The sequence below is a fragment of the Budorcas taxicolor genome, chromosome 22, assembly GCF_023091745.1.
Source record: "Budorcas taxicolor isolate Tak-1 chromosome 22, Takin1.1, whole genome shotgun sequence".
NCBI classification, from domain to species: Eukaryota; Metazoa; Chordata; class Mammalia; order Artiodactyla; family Bovidae; genus Budorcas; species Budorcas taxicolor.
In genome coordinates, this window is record NC_068931.1 from 49516917 (window position 1) to 49535071 (window position 18155).

The following is an 18155-nucleotide window of genomic DNA, read 5'->3' on the forward strand; positions in this document are numbered from 1 at the left end:
TGTACTCCAAAACTATGAATAAAAGTTTGTCAGCATGTATTATAGATATTACCAGATAAAGTAACATATTAATATATAATTCACTCTGACCACTTCCAGAAAAATAAATAAATCACATTTGACATATATATGAAAATTATTTTTTTAAACAAAGAACGAAATTTGTTTTTTCAGTTTTCTAACCTTATTGAGGTTTTCAATGTCTAAGTCATAGATCTCTCCTGTTAAATGTCACTGGACTTAAAAATATGTGGGTTACTTTCAAGTATCTTTTGTTATTGATTTTCAACTTAATTCCACAGTGATAACAGAATAGACTCTGTATGATTTTGATACCTTTAGACCATGAGATTTTTGCATCTTGTTTATGTCCCTGCATATAATCCAGTGTCTCCTAGTTTATAATCGATGGGAACTTAAATAGACTTTGTATCCTACTGCTGTGTGAAAATTGTATTTGTGTGTATTAGTCGGTCTGTCATGTCCGACTCTTTGCAACCCCATGGACTGCAGTCTACAAGGCTCCTCGGTCCATAAAATTCTCCAGGAAAGAATACTGGAGTAGATAGTCATTCCCTTCTCCAGCGGATTGTCCTGACCCAGGGATCAAACCCAGGTCTTCTGCACTGCAAGCAGATTCTTTACCATCTGAGCCAGGTGCTTTTCAGATCGACTATATTCTTATACTTTTCTGTATATTCATTCTATTAACTTTTAGGAGTTTGATATTAAAACTCCAATTAAAAATCTTAACTTATCTACTGAAAATAACTGTAATATAGAATGGAACTATATGTAACTTTGTTCTGTATTTTCCAAGTCTCCTATAAATGTGTTATCAAACTTTCATAATTTAAAAAACAAAAAGAGAAAAAAAGAACAGACTTTATAGAAGTTAATTTTCATTACTCTCATTTACTTCAATAAACTTACTAGTGGTAATCAAACATCATCCAAGCACTTACTAACAAGACCAATACCTCAGGACCAATAGTTAAACAGAAAGAAGGGCATACGTACTAACCAAAGCAATCTACAGACTTCATGCGATCCCTATCAAATTACCCATGACATCTTCCACTGAACTGGAGCAAATAATCCTAAAAATTTATGTGGAACCACAAAAGACAGAATTGCCTAAGCAATCCTGAGGAAAAGAACACAAAAAGCTGGAGGCATAACACATTCAGACTTCAGATAACACTACAAAGCTATGGTAATCAACACAGCATGATATTGGCACAGAAACAAAAGTATGAATGAGAGCCCAGAAATAAACCCACACACCTATAGTCAATTAATCTTCGATGAAGGAGACAAGATAGAAAAAAGACAGTCTCTTCAGCAAGTGATGCTGGACATGTGGATAGTCACATATAAACCAATGAAGTCAGAACACTCCCTCAGATCATATACAAAAATAAATCCAAAATGGCTTTAAGACTTGAATATAATCCAACACACCATAAACCCCCAGAAGAAAACACAGGCAAAACGTTCTCTGACGTAAAATCTTACCAATGTTTTCTTTGGTCAGTCTCCCAAGGCAAAAGAAATAAAAATAAAAATAAACAAATGGGATCTAATCAAACTTAAAAGCTTTTGCATAGCAAAGGAAAGCATAAACAAAACAAAAGACTGGGAGAAAATATTTGCAAATAATGTGACTGACAAGGGCTTAACTTCCACAATATACAAACAGCTCATACAACTCAAAAAAAACCCAATAAAAACTGAATCAAAAATAAGCAGAAGAACTAACAGGCATTTCTCCAAAGAAGACATTCAGATGACCAACAGGCAGAAAAGATGGTCAACATCACTAATTATAGAAATGTAAAGCAAAACTAAAATGAATCATCAACTCAAACCAGTCAGAATAGCCTTCACCAAAAAGTCTACGAACAGATTCTGGAGAGGGTGTGGAGAAAAAAGAACCTTCTACACTGCTGGTGGGAATGTAAATTAGTATAGCCACCACAGTGAATAGTATGGAGGTTCCATAGAAAACTAAAAATAGAGCTACTATAAGATTCTGCATCCCACTCCTGGGCTTTGACACACGCACACATGCACACACACACACGCACGCCCACACACGCACACACATAGGGTTACCCTGGTGGCTAACACGCACACACGCACGCGTGCGCGCGCGCACACACACACACGTAGGGCTACCTGGTGGCTCAAACGATAAATAATCTGCCTCTGGGTTCAATCCCTAGGTTGAGAAGATCCCCTGGAGAAAGGATTGCCTACCCACTCCAGTATTCTTGCCTGGACAATTCCACAGACAGAGGAGCCTGGCAGGCTACAGTCCATAGCGTCACAAAGAGTTGGACATGACTGAACGACTAACACTTTCACTTTCATATATATATACATACACAAACAAACACAAAACAGAATATTACTCAGCCATAAAAAATGAATGAAATGATGCCACTTCTAGCAACATGGATGGACCTAAGAGATTACCACACTAAGTGAAGTAAGACAGAAAAAGACAAGTATCATATGAAATAGCTTATTTGTGAAATCTAAACAAACAAAAAAATGATACAAATGAACTTATTTATGAAACAAAAGGAGACTCACAGATACAGAAAACAAACTCATGGTTACCAGAGGGGATGGGGAGATAAATTAGGAGTTTAGGATTAACATATACAAACTATATGTAAATAGGTAAAAAACAAGAACCTTCTGTTATGTAGCACAGGAAACTATACTCAATTATCTTTTAATATATTGTGGAATATATATGTGTGTATATATATGGATAACTGAATCACTTCGCTGTACATTTGAAACTAACAACACTATAAAATAACTATACTTCAATTTTTTAAGTCTAAAAAAATAGAGACATCCCCTTTAAAAAAAAAAAAACACATTTAAGTATTTACGGGTAAAGGGCCATGACGCATATAATTTACCTTCAAATAGTTAAAAGAAAAAAACTTGTGTGTGTGCGTGTGTGTGCAGAATAGAGGGTGGAGAGGAATACAAATACAAAATAAATCAAATTAAAATGTCAACAATAAATCAGTCTGGTTAAAGGTATATACTGATAATTTGGGGAGTTTATTTTTGGAATTATTATATATATGTGTGTGTGAGCTTATTTTCAAAGAAAGCTTTTTAAAAGTGGGGAAAAAAGCAAAATGGTGATAAGTCTTAAAGATGGGTTATGCACAGATAGTCTGCACATCTTTGAAATTTTCCACAATAAAATGTTAAAAAAAAGAAAATACTAAACAACAAGGAGGTAAAATCATGTATGTAAATTTGATGCTTTCAAACTGTGGCTAGAGAAGACTCTTCAGAGTGCCTTTGACTGCAGGGTATCAAACCAGTCAATCCTAAAGGAAAATCAATCTCAAATATTCATTGGAAGGAGTGATGCTGAAGCTCCAATACTTTGGCCACTTGATGCAAAGAACTTACTCACTGAAAAAGACCCTGATGCTGGGAAAGACAGAAGTCAGGAGGAGAAGGGGACCAAAGAGGATACGATGGTTGGATGGCATCACCGACTCAATGGACATGAGTTTGAGTAAACTCCAGGAGACAGTGAAGGACAGCAAAGCCTGGTGTGCTGCAGTCTACAGTGTCACAAAGAGTTGGACACTACTTAGCAACTGAACAACCAAATTAACTACTAAAGTGATGGGCAAACATAAGACTTCAATAAGTGATAGACATGTTATATAACTGAGTTTACATTTACCTTGAGTGTTCAGGTCAGTTCAGTTGTTCAGTAGTGTCCAACTCTTTGAGACCCCATGGACTGCAGCACGCCAGGCCTCCCTGTCCATCACCAACTCCTGGAGTTTACTCAAACTCATGCCCATTGAGTCAGGGATGCCATCCAACCATCTCATGTTCTGTTGTCCCCTTCTCCTCTCGCCTTCAATCTTTCCCAGCATCAGGGACTTTTCAAATGAGTCGGTTCTTCCCATTAGGTGGCCAAAGTATTGGAGTTTCAGCTTCAACATCAGTCCTTCCAATGAACATTCAGGAATGATTTCCTTTAGGATGGACTGGTTGGATCTCCTTGCAATCCAAGGAACTCTCAAGAGTCTTCTCCAACACCACAGTGCAAAAGCGTCAATTCTTTGGTGCTCAGCTTTCTTTATAGTCCAACTCTCACATCCATACATGACCACTGGAAAAACCATAGCTTTGACTAGAGGGACCTTTCTTGGCAAAGTAATAACTCTGCTTTTTAATATGCTGTCTAGGTTGGTCATAACTTTCCTTCCAAGGAATAAGCATCTTTTTATTTCATGGTTGCCATCACCATCTACAGTGATTTTGGAGCCCCCCAAAATTAAGTCTGCCACTGTTTCCTCATTTTTTCCCATGAAGTGATCGGACTGGATGCCATGATCTTCGTTTTCTGAATGTTGAGCTTTAACCCAACTTTTTCACTCTTTCACTTTCATCAAGAGGCTCTTTAGTTCTTCTTCACTTTCTGCCATAAGGGTGGTGTCATATGCATACGTGAGGTTATTGATATTTCTCCCGGCAATCTTGATTCCAGCTTGTGCTTCTTCCAGTCCAGCCGTTTCTCATGATGTACTCTGTATAGAAGTTAAATAAGCACAGTGACAACATACAGCCTTGACATACTCCTTTTCCTATTTGGAACCAGTCTGTTGTTCCATGTTCAGTTCTAACTGTTGCTTCCTGACCTGCATACAGATTTCTCAAAAGGCAGGTTAAGTGGTCTGGTATTCTCATCTCTTGAAGAATTTTCCACAGTTTGTGGTGGTCCACACAATCAAAGGCTTTGACATAGTCAATAAAGCAGAAATGGATATTTTTCTGGAACTCTCTTGCTTTTTCCATGATCCAGCAGATGTTGGCAATTTGATCTCTGTGTTCCTCTGCCTTTTCTAAAACCAGCTTGAACATCTGGAAGCTCACGGTTCACATATTGATGAAGCCTGGCTTGGAGAATTTTGAGCATTACTTTACTAGCATGTGAGATGAGTGCAACTGTGCAGTAGTTTGAGCATTCTTTGGCATTGCCTTTCTTTGGAATTGGAATGAAAACTGACCTTTTCCAGTCCTGTGGCCACTGCTGAGTTTTCCAAATTTCTTGGCATATTGAGTGCAGTACTTTCAGAGCATCATCTTTTAGGATTTGAAACAGCTCAACTAGAATTCCATCACCTCCACTAGCTTTGTTCGTAGTGATGCTTCCTAAGGCCCACTTGACTTCACATTCCAGGATGTCTGGCTCTAGGTGAGTGATCACATCATCATGATTATGTGGGTCGTGAAGATCTTTTTTGTACAGTTCTTCCGTGTATTCTTGCCACCTCTTCTTAATATCTTCTGCTTCTGTTAGGTCCATACCATTTCTGTCCTTTATCGAGCCCATCTTTGCATGAAATGTTCCCTTAGTATCTCTAATTTTCTTGAAGAGATCTCTAGTCTTTTCCATTCTGTTGTTTTCCTCTATTTTTTTGCACTGATCACTGAGGAAGGCTTCCTTATCTCTCCTTGCTATTCTTTGGAACTCTGCATTCACAGGGTATATCTTTCCTTTTCTCCTTTGCTTTTCGCTTCTCTTCTTTTCACAGCTATTTGTAAGGCCTCCTCAGACAGCCATTTTGCTTTTTTGCATTTCTGTTTCTTGGGGATGGTCTTGATCTCTGTCTCCTGTACAATGTCACAAACCTCCGTCCATAGTTCATCAGTCACTCTATCAGATCTAGTCCCTTAAATCTATTTCTCACTTCCACTGTATAATCGTAAGGGATTTGATTTAGGTCACACCCGAATGGTCTAGTGGTTTTCCCTACTTTCTTCAATTTAAGTCTGAATTTGGCAACAAGGAGTTCATGATCTGAGCCACAGTCAGCTCCTGGTCCTGAGGTAGCTGTCTTAGCTTTGGTATTTAATTACACACAAGTATTTACTGACAGTCTACAAATATAAGGTGCTCTGCTGCAGTGACACCCTCACATAAGTCAAGAAGCAGCTTATACTCTCAGGACTCGAGTGGTGACAATGAAAGGCCAAACAGTAAGGACCTATATAGGAAAAGTATCTAAAAAAGAGTGGGAATCTGCTTAGTTGCTCAGTTGTGTCCTACTCTTTGCCATCCCATGGACTGTAGCCCACCAGGCTCCTCTGTCCAAGGGATTGTCCAGGCAAGAAACTGGAGTGGGTTGCCATGCCCTCCTCCAGGGGATATTCCCAACCCAGGAATTGAACCCAGGTCTCTCACACTGCAGGCAGATTCTGTACCATCTGAGCCAGCAAGGAAGCCCAAGAATACTGCAGTGGGTAGCCTATCCCTTCTCCAGGGTATCTTTCCAACCCAGAAATCAAACCAGGGTCTCTTGCATTACAGGCAGATTCTTACTAGCTGCGATACCAGGGAAGCCCCAAATCAGCTATATTTCAATTGAAAAAATTTTTAAATAGGGAAAAATGAAAAAACAAAAAAAGGCCAGATAGCAAAGGTCAAGAGTCAAAAGAACAGAGCTAAAGTGCAAACCAACATGACCTCTTTGCTATGTGATCTTAGACAAATAATTTAATAACTAGAAACAGCTCTTCACCAACTATATTAAAAAAGTAAAACCATTTATTTCACAAGGTTGCTATCAGAATAAAGTGAGATACATAAAAGTTGCTCTGTGAACTGTGAAGTTTTATTGTATATAGAATCAATGGAGGGAGAATGAGGCTTGAACCTAGTAATCATAAGACAAAGCAGAGTGTTAAGTGCCTCAGAAAAATCCACATCTAGCTGTGAGGTAGAAAAGGAAGTGTTTTGTGGAGAAGGTGGTACTTGAGATGAATCTTAAGGGATGGAGGGTCAGAAAACTTAACAGCAGAGAGAGGAGGAAGTAGGATTCTAGATTAGAAAGATAACCCCAAGCAAAAGTGTAAAAAAGGAAGAAAGTCAGGCATGTAAAAAGCAGCAGAGTTTCTGCTAAAGTTTGGGAAACAATCAAATATAAATCTGGAAAAATTGAGAATAAACCGGAGAGGGCCCTCCCAAACTCTCTGAAGGTCCAGATGTATGGCTCACTACTCCTCTGGACCCCAGTTCTAACAAAAAGAGTCTCTTCTTCCTTTCCAGTTACAACTAAAACCTCACTGTCGAAGACTGTTGTATTCTTTGAAATAAGGCACCCTAATTCAAAGGAAATAATTTAAGCAAACCATACTATACATATCCTGCTATGAAAGGAAATGCTTTCTAAATCCAGGAAAAATTTAATCCCAATGAAAATGAATGTAATCCAAAAGGGTTTACAATTTACATTTGGCTTTAGCATCTCTCTCTTTTTTTTTTTTGGTGAGGACCTTCCAAATCGTATCTTTCTCAAGCTAATATTAAAGAAAATTCTTTAACTATCAACGAAAAGATCATCAAACTAAAAGATGACACTACTAAAGTCAAATTTCCTTTGTCAACTCTTAGAGGAAAACATAGACAAAACACTCTGTGACACAAATCACAGCAAGATCCTCTATGACCTGCCTCCTAGAGTAATGGCAATAAAAACAAAACTAAACAAATGGGACCTAATTAAACTTAAAAGATTCTGCACAGCAAAGGAAACTATAAACAAAAAAATAACCCTCAGAATGGGAAAAAAAATAATAGCAAATGAAACAACTGACAAAGGGTTAATTTCAAAAACAGCTCATATAAATCAATCCCAGAGAAACAAACAACCCAATCAAAAAGTAGACAAAAGACCTAAACAGACATCTCTCCAAAGACATACAGATTACTAACAAATACATGAAAAGATGCTCAACTTCAACTCATTATTAGAGAAATTAAAATCAAAACCACAATGAGGTATCATCTCATACCAGTCAGAATGGCCATCATCAAAAAGTCTACAAACAATAAATGCTAGAGTGGGTGTGGAGAAAAGAGAACTCTCTTGCACTGTCCGTGGGAATGTAAACTGATACAGCTACTATGGAGAACAGTATGGAGATTTCTTAAAAAAAACTAGGAATAAAACAACCATAAGACCCAGCGATCCCACTACTAGGCTTGTATCCTGAGGAAACCAAAAGTGAAAAAGACACGTGTTCCCTAATGCAGCTCTATTTATAATAGCTAAAACACAGAAGCAATCCAGATGTCCACTGACAGAGGAATGCATAAAGAAGCTGTGGTATATATATACAATGGAATATTACTCAGCCATAAAAAGGAATGCATCTGAGTCAGTCCTAATGAGGTGGATGAACCTAGAGCTATTATACAGAGTAAAATAAGTCAGAAAGAGAAATACAAATATCATATACTGTTTAGATTTAGAATTTAGAAAGAATTTAGAAACATAGTAGTACTGATGAGCCTATTTGCAGAGCAGCTATGAAGACACAGACACTGAGAACAGACTTACGGACACAGCCTGAAGGGGAGGAAGGAGAGGGTGGGAGGTATGAAGAGAGTAACATGGAAATATACATTACCAAATGTAAAATAGAAAGCCAATGGGAATTTGCTGTATGACTGAGGGAACTCAAACGGGGATTTGGTAACAACCTAGAGCAATGGTTTGGGGAGGGGCGTGGGAGGGACGTTCAGGTGGGAAGGGACAAGGGTAAATCAATGGCTCATTCATGTTGATGTTTGGTAGAAACCAATCCAATACTATAAAGCAATTATCCTTCAATTAAAAACAAATAAAATTTTAAAATATTTCCTTTGTCAACTTGATTGACTTTCATGGAGTGTAGCTTAATTCAAAATTACATGGCTATGACTGTTCTCTTTTTTTAATTTATTTTTTTATTGAAGGATAATTGCTTCACAGAACGTTGTTGTTTTCTGTTAAACCTCAGCATGAATCAGTCAAAGGTATACATATATCCCCTCCCTTTTGAACCTCCCTCTCATTAAGTTTCTTTTTTGCACAAAATACATAAGTGTGCTTTTTAGAAGAAAAATATCCTTTGGTTGTTGTTTTTTTTTAATCTTTTGGGCCACATACTGTAAAATAATAAATTACTCCATCACTTATACTTTTACAGGAATAGTTTTAAGAAGACTTAAGAAGCTATGCAAAATGCTTTATCACTATAGGCACACAAAAATCCTAAGTCTATTTTAATGCCCTTAGCTGAATACTAAACTTCTTAATGGTAGGGGAAAAGATTAGAGAATCATTCAAAATTATGTGGAAATAGTCTCAAGAGATTATCTATTCCAACTTTGATAGACATTTGCGAGACAAACTGGCAACTTCTTTCTGATATGCAGAGTATATCTGAAATTAAAAAGTCTTTTGGCACCCAGTACAGATGACATCATATACCATACTGGACTTCTTTCTTTATGATGACATATAACTGCAAGAAAAATCAAGAACTATACACATCTTTGAAAAACTGCAAAGTATTGTCATTGTTTCAAAGAAAGCAGTTAATGAATTTATACTATCTCCTCCAACCATACTGGAGAGTACTAGAAAATACTCAGCTTTTGAACACTAACACTAGTTTAATGACTGAAAAGAGAAAACACTGGGAATTTCCCAGTGGTCCAGTGGTTAGGATTCTGGACTCTCACTGCCAAGCAACCAGGTTCAGTTCCTGGTCGGAGAACTAAAAATCCCACATGCCATGTGGCCAAAAAAAAACCTACTAACAGATTAATCAAGCCTTTCTATGGAACACACAAAGCCCCTCCTGTGCTGCCTTTAGAGACCACACAAGAGCAAGCCTTGAAAGCCTCCTTATCTGAAACAATGAGGGCCACAAGAGGGGTGACTCGGAGAATGAACCTCTATAGATCTGATGGTCAAGGCAGCATGCTCAGCCTCAGAGACAAAGCCAAGAGTGATTACAAATGTAGTTCAACTTATAATACTAAAAGAAGTCAAAAGAAGACAACCTAGAACAGAGGTCTTTCAATCCAAAGAGGTTCCTGAGACTAATCATCTCATAAATTATCACACAGTACTCCATTTTCCTATCAAACTGACACCCTGGCTAGAGTGTGGAGAGCATGTCACTGCCTAATTCAGCTGCAGAACTCAGCTCCATTTAAAATTCCTTCAGACAGCTGAACTCTTCACTGTGTAATTAAGTGGACCATACATGGTTTCTTAAGTAAGAGCACCCACACAGACCTTACAACTGCCAAAGCGCCAGCCTAGTTTTTGTTTCTCCTTCAGAACAAAGCACAAGTTCAGCTGACGTAACCTCACATGACCTAGGTCCTCTGGTATTTCTAGTCTCTTTTAAGTCAAAACACTGTGAAGCAGAAATGAGGCTTTACTGGATGATGGGAAAGGATTCTTCAGTTAATGAAATTTGCTTCCAATCTGACAAAATTCATGCTTGTGCCACTTCAGAATTTATTACAAGCCTCTTCAAAATGTGCTAATTTGTCACCAAACAAAGGAAACACTGTGTATAATAAAAAAACTACACTTAATTAGTCATATTAAATCCTACTCAAGAAAGCCCCTAAAATAGAACAATTTCCTCATAAAACGTAAGTGATAAAAAGTTTCCAAGAGCATAACTGTATTTATATTGCACAGCTAGAATGCATACAATATGCATGTTTATATTCTTCTCGAAAAATGCTATCTTATAGGTTAACAATCTATGCATGATTTGCATATACTTCCTTGTATAAATCAGTGCACCAAATGAAAAAATTCTCTATAAATTATAATTTCCGGTATTTCACATTCAACCAGCTACACAGATGCAATATAACAGTACTGGCAGCCAAGTGAACAGAATTTCTTATGACTAATTGGACAAAACCTACTACATACACCACAGAACTGACAAATTCTGGTAAGACTTACTTGCTACTCCTGATGCCAGTCCATAGAGCAGTCCTCCTCCATCCGACTGCTGAGGCAACACATGCGTTCCTGGAGGAGGCGGCTTTTCCTGTCTGATGAAGTTATACAATAAGGTTTTCACAAGTTTGCTGGTGTATGGAAGACTACACAAAAAGAAAAAAAAAGATAAATAAAATAAACCCATATTTTGGGGAGTCAACTGACTCTGTATCATGATAAATATAATCTATTGACATAAAAGGGATTAGCACAATTCAAAGAAAATCTAGCATTGTCACAAAACAGAGACGATTATGGGCTTTGAGATCAGACTTCAGGTGGAATGAATTCTGGCTTTCCTCTTACTGTGCTGTATGTTATTCATCATATCATTTCAACTCTTAAGCTTCAGTTACTTTATTTGTAGTCAGTACAACAGGTGAGATATTACAAATTCAGTATATAATACAGTATTCGACACTTGAAGGGAGGTAGTAACAGAATCAGTAGGAAAAAGCAAGAGTTAAAAAATACAGAAACTGATGTGAACAGTAATATTTGACTTAACCCAATATATCCAAAATATTCAACATACAACCAATATAATTATTGAACCTTACATTTTTAAAAATAAATAAAAACATGAAATCATTCAATCTATGCATGCATACAAAAATATATCCATACATATACAGACTTTTTTTTTCAATGTTAAGACTCTGTCTTTCAGTAATGGATAGAGAGGAGAAGGGAGAGAAAATAGGTTAAAAGGAAAATGTGTTCATAAATTAGTGATGGATCAATTCCTGCAAGCTGGGGAAAGCTTTTAAACAGGCTCTTGAGCCAATGCTTAAGGCCTTTTCATCTCTATTATTAGTGATTTTCAAATGTGTTCCAGAAGAGTCCTGAAGGATTCTGTGAATGTGCCATAGGTATAATCAAGGTGGCAAGAGGGATGTGAGAAAGACAAAGGCATGTGTGTGTGTGTGTCATGCCTAGCGTACAATAAATATTTGCGGCCTAAATTAAAGGAGGGATGGTCAGTGAAGCAGCTGCCAGGGAAGTCCAAACACATGGTTATGAAGCATACACTGTATAGTAGTTTCAATGGAGCTAATGGGAACGGGAAGCTAGAAATAATTTCAGTGAACAAGTAAGACTGGATGACTCCTTAAGACATACAGAATGACGCAGCAGGAAGAAAAAGAGGACTTCACAGTTTCAACTCTATAAAGAAACCACTAGAGAAGGTAAAGAAGCTGGAGGATGAAGGGGGTGGGGAGGATGGCTAGTTTAGCCAGGAAAGCACATCCTTATGGGATCAGTCTGAAGTTCTGATGCAACAACCAGAGGAAATGTCTGTTTGGAGATATGGAACAAGACTAAGAAAAGAGGACAAGACAAGAACTATAGATGAATACAATAAAGAACTTGACAAATTTAAAATAGAAACATACCATCGACCTCGCATCAAATACTTGTGACTGATGCTCTGTCGCAAAACTTCCTTGTGGAAGAGTTGGCAAGAAAGGAAAACCACCATTGTTGACACAGCTTCTACTGATATTTCATACGTAATATCTCTGAAAAAACAAGAAACAAAGCAGAATAATGATCATTTAGGAAGATATTGCTCTTTTCTAAATAAACTATACATTTAAAAATAAAATCAAAATATTCAACATTTCTGGATTATTTTAAAAATACTAATATGCTTAATATAAAAACTAAGTCAAGTAAAAATATGGAACCTTTCCTTGTCATTAGTTCTTGTAATGGGTGAAATATCTCATTACTTTCTTATTTTCCAGTTCCATCTACTGATGAATGACAAGTATATTAGCATATAATGGAAATAACTGAGAGCAAAGATCCACTCTAAAGCCCGTATGTTTATCTCTGTTTAGCTATAACACAGAAACAAACATTCAGATTGTAAAACCAAAGAGAAGTCACAGGGTAGGGACGACAACAATGACTTTCCGAGTTGATATTTGCTTTATAATAAGAACAATGGTAAACTCTAGATCTTCTCTCTAAGAGTGTACGTTCTCAAGGCCAACTCCGCCTGTTCAGCAAAATATGAATAGTAAACAAATTATCCTTGTTTTCTTAAGCACATTTCTTTTACGAAAGACTACTACTGTCCTCCAAAAATCATTAACCCCTTTTAGAAACAAACCTCAGATCAAATAAAAAGGAAACAATTTCAGCTGAGTAGGAAGCACAAACAGGAACAAATGCATCAAAAAATTTTCAATTATTGCAAAACTTTAAACACAATTATCAGGCAAAACAGGAACGTGTTAGACCAGGAAAGGGAAAATCTCAACAACACAACAAAAAGAGTAACAGCTCCAAAAAAAAACCAAAATATTTTTACAGAACTGAAATATTCATGCAAAGTGCAAAGAAAACACTTAACACCTACTTATAGGAAGCTCATTAAGCAAATTAAAGATGATTTTATTCTAGAAATGGGCAAGCTTACCAGATTTTTAGACTTCCCTGCAGGAGACCCAGGTTCGATCTCTGGGTCGGGAAGATCCCCTGGAGAAGGGAATGCGTACCCACTCCAGTATTATTGCCTGGAGAATTCCATGGATGGAGGATCCTGGCAGGTTACAGTCCATGGGGTCGCAAAGAGTCAGACACAATTGAGTGGCTAACACTTCCACTTTTCACTTTCACCAGATTTTTAAGTTCTATCAGATATATATGGAGTTCATGTGGATAGAAATATCTTTTGGAAGTATACAAAATAAAACCCAAAAGAATAAATCTCATTTCTGCTCAGAAATGTAATACAGTATGACACTTCTCTTTCCTGAAATTTACATAAATATTATTGTAAATATTAACCACATTAAAGGCAATTCTTTTATTTGCTCTTATTTCTCAAAATGAATCAAAAACAGTCCTGATGTGATGTGTTATGGTTCATTAATTCTTTGCTAATGATGATTTGGGTGCAAAGCCCAAAGGATTTTGAATCACAACAATCATTTATTCGCCCACCAGGAATCTATACTCTATAGTCAATTGGCTAGGCTCTTCAGTTGGGTCAGGGCTGGAAGACAAATCCTGAAGAACAAATATCCTGCCACCGGGTACAGTAATCTGGATAGGTGACTACCTCCAATATATTTGTTAATGTATTCAGTCATTGCATCAATAATTAAAAAAAAAAAAACACTAGTGGTTTACAATTCAACATCTTACTCTAGGTCCCAGAACCAGGAAGAAACGGTTATCCTTTGTCTAAACTAAAGACTATGGTTATTAATAAATACTAGATGTAACAACCTTAAGGAAAGACTATAGATTTAGAACAAAAGGCTGTTCTCCTTTGAAATTATTTGGGCCTAACAATTTCACAAATGGGACAACAGGAAAAGTTTCAACCCTTGGACCATCCTCTCTTGCCACAGAATTTTGCAAAGAGGTTTTGATGTTGGAAGGTAGGGAAAGCTTGTAGCATAAAGGAGTACTGACTCAAAATGACATTTTCATATCAAACTGAAAATCCATTCCTCAAAATTCTTAAATGAATGAAACTAAGTAATCCTTCCTGTGTGCTTCATGTGCTGTGCTGTGCTTAGTCGCTCAGTCGGGTCTGACTCTTTGCGACCCTATGGACTGTAGCCTGCCAAGCTTCTCTGTCCATGGGGATTCTCCAGGCAAGAATACTGGAGTGGGTTGCCATGGATCTCTCGGGATCTTCCCAACCCAGGGATCAAACCCAGGTCTCCCGCACTGCAGGCGGATTCTTTACCATCTGAGCCACTGGTGTGTTTCACAGATCCACAGATAAAAACTCAATGTGTTTATCATATTGTTTTCCAGTTGATAAATCATTCAACAAATATTTATAAAGAATTTATTCTTACTATGTCTAAACAGGCATTATATTACACATTAATAAATTGTACACATTGGAGATACATCCATTAACAACAAATAACCTCTGTGGATGTTACACTTCAGTGGAAAAAAAAGAACTCAAGTAATAATTACTCCAAAAAGGATCATAAAGAAAAAAGAGCAAGTAACAAGAAGAAAAGATTATACAGTACTCCAATCTTAACTGCAGGATCAAAGAAAAGCTCCTCTGAAAAAGCAACATTAAGACCTAAAGTATAAGAGGCAATGATTTACAGTCAAGTCTATCTTTCTTACCAGAATACATGAGATTTTAGCTAGGGATTCTTTTGTTTTTTAGTTGTTTGTATTCCCAACTCGAGTTCATAATAGGCATTCAATGCATAAAGGATAGAGAGACAAGAGGGATCTCTACTGCTCTAATTTTGATTGGAACTAACTGGAACTTCCTGAATAGTCAACAGAATAGCATGCCAGGCATACAAAACTTAGAAGAGCAAAAAAAAGCAAGAAAGAAACACATTGAGGTCATATAATACACAATCATAATACAAAAGGAATACTCATTCCAATAAAAATGCAAAGGGACTTTCATTAAAAAAACGATCCAGAATACCACTAACCGACTTATTAGAGAATATCTTATTCATCCTGTTGGTCAGCACTCATTTATTAGTATTAAAACACTAATAAAGGGCAAACAGGATGACTGAATGGAATGGAATGACAAAATATCACAAACATAATTCTACACAGGTTAATTACAACTAAAATTCTCACTGAGCTTCTTTCAGAAACTGTAACATTTTTGAAAGAATAAACACATAGCTAAGTCAACCTTGAAACTGAAAAGAGAAGAGAGGAACTTCCCCTATGAGATATCAAGCCATGTTACACAGCTGTAGCAATAAAAACAGTATGGTATTTGCCAGTACACAGACAAAAAAGAAGACAAACCAATGGAATTCAACTGAGAACTGAGTGTACAGGACAAACCGGTGTTTCTAGAGAAATGTACAATAAAATAGATCCACAAATCAACAGAGAACAGATTGTGCACATGACTACTGTTGCTCAGTCGCTAGGTCACGCCTGACTTTTTGCAACCCCATGGACTGCAGCATGCCAACCTTCCCTGCTCTTCACTATCTGCTGGAGTTTGCTCAAATTTATGTCCATTGAGTTGGTGATGCCATCCAACCATCTCGTCCCTGTCATCCCCTTCTCCTCCTGCCTTCAATCTTTCCCAACATCAGGGTCTCTTCCAATGAGTCACTTCTTCGCATCAGATGGCCACAGTATTGAAGCTTCAGCATCAGTCCTTTCAACGAATATTTAGGATTGACTTCCTTTAAGATTGACTGGTTTGATCTCCTTGTGTCCAAGGGACTCTCAAGAGACTTCTCCAGCACCACATTCGAAAGCATCAATTCTTCGGTGCTCAACCTTTTTTATGGTCCAACTCTCACATCCATACAAGACTACTGGAAGAACCATAGCTTCGACTATACACACCTTTGTCAGCAAAGTGATCTCTCTGCTTTCTAATATGCAGTCTATGTTTGTCATAGCTCCTTTCCAAGGAGCAAGCGTCTCAACTTCAGGGCTGCAGTCACTGTTCACAGTGATTTTGGAGCCCAAGAAAATAAAGCCTCTCATTGTTTCTACTTTTTCCCCTTCTATTTGCCATGGAGTGATGGGATTGGATGCCATGATCTTCATTTTTTTAATGTTGAGTTTTAAGCCAGCTTTTTAACTCTCATCTTTCATCCTCATCAAGAGACTCTTTAGTTCCTGTTCACTTATTCACTACTGTATCTCTGGCATCTTGTGGCTGGCCACAAGTACACACATACTTGTAGAATAGTCTCATTTCTTATTGTACTTGTCACATTCTAACATTATATATTAGCTTCTTTACCCACCCTTCCCACAACTACAATCTATGTCTTATTCATGTACCCACCTTAAGGCCTTTCCTCTGCTGTGCCTCTGCTTTAGAAGCTCTCCCATCACAGAGTGACAGGATTCCCTCTCTGACTTTGGGTTTCTATTAAAAGGTTCACTTCATAAGGAGCCTTCCTGTACAATCTTGGCTAAGATACCATGATATTACTTTTTTCCACTGTACTTGTCACATTCTAACATTATATATAAATTTGCTTATTGTCTGTCCTATCCAACCCACAAGTAGAATCTATGTCTTATTCACAACTGTATCTCTGGCACCACTGACTGGCCACAAGTACACACATACTTGTTGAGTAGTCTCTTTGTGCTTGTGTGCACAGTGAGAAATTAATTTTGGGTTTACCAAAACCAAGAAAAATACATTCCTTCAGGCACAAACTTTACATGACAAAAAAATATCTGAAACTCACAGCTTCTAAACCCTATTTTATGATTCAGTGCTCTGCAAAAAATTCACACACACACATACAGAAGAATTCACACACACACACACACACACACACACACACACACACACACACACACACACACACAGGGGAATCCCCTGGCAGTCCAGCAGGGCTCCATACTTCCACTGTGCAGCTGGTGCAGGTGTGATTCTTAGTTGGGGAACCAAGATCCCAAGTGCCACACAGCATGTCTCCCGCCCAAATAATTCACTAGACTCCTAGGGCCACAGTTAAAGAACTAGTAGCAACAGCAAAAATATTACTGAACATATTTTCTATCATAAGCAGTACTAAAAATAACTAGTATTTTAAAAGTCAACTTCAAAATAAGGAACACAGATTTGGGTTCTACCAATAACCTCAGATATACAGATGACACCACCTTTATGGCAGAAAGCAAAGAGGCATTAAAGAGTGTCTTGATGAAGGTGAAGGAGGAGAGTTAAAAAGCTGGCTTAAAACTCAACATTCAAAAAAACGAAGATCATAGCATCTGGTCCCATCAGTTCATGGAAAACAGATGGGGAAACAATGGAAACAGTGAGAGACTTTATTTTCTTGGGCTCCAAAATCGCTGCAGAAGGTGACTGCAGCCATGAAATGGAAAGATGCTTGGGCTTCTTGGAAGAAAAGCTATGCTAAACCTAGACAACATATTAAAAAGCAGAGAGATTACTTTGCCAACAAAGGTCTGTATGCTCAAAGCTATGGTTTTTACAGTAGTCATGTATGGATGTGAGAGTTGAGCCATAAAGAAGGTTGAGTACCAAAGAATTGATGCTTTTCAACTGTGGTGTGGGAGAAGACTCTTGAGAGTCCCTTGGACTGCAAAGCGATCCAACCAGTTAATCCTAAAGGAAATCAACTCTGAATATTCATTGGAAGGACTGATACTGAAGATAAAGCTCCAATACTGTGGCCATCTGATGCGAAGAAGTGACTCATTAGAAAAGACCTTGATGCTGGGAAAGATTGAAGGCAGGAGGAGAAGGGGACGACAGAGGATGAGATGGTTGGATGGCATCACCGACTCCACAGACAT

The 18155-nt window shown here is 37.6% G+C and overlaps 1 protein-coding gene across 1 annotated transcript in view; it reads right to left on the bottom strand.

Moving 5' to 3' along the window:
• Window positions 1-18155, bottom strand: part of DYM (dymeclin) — a 390393-nt gene that overhangs the window by 276322 nt on the left and 95916 nt on the right. The window contains exons 7-8 of the mRNA XM_052660241.1: window positions 12269-12394; window positions 10833-10975 (exon numbers count right to left, since the gene is read on the bottom strand). Coding sequence (XP_052516201.1) covers window positions 10833-10975; window positions 12269-12394 — 269 coding nt within the window. The remainder of the gene's footprint in view (window positions 1-10832; window positions 10976-12268; window positions 12395-18155) is intronic.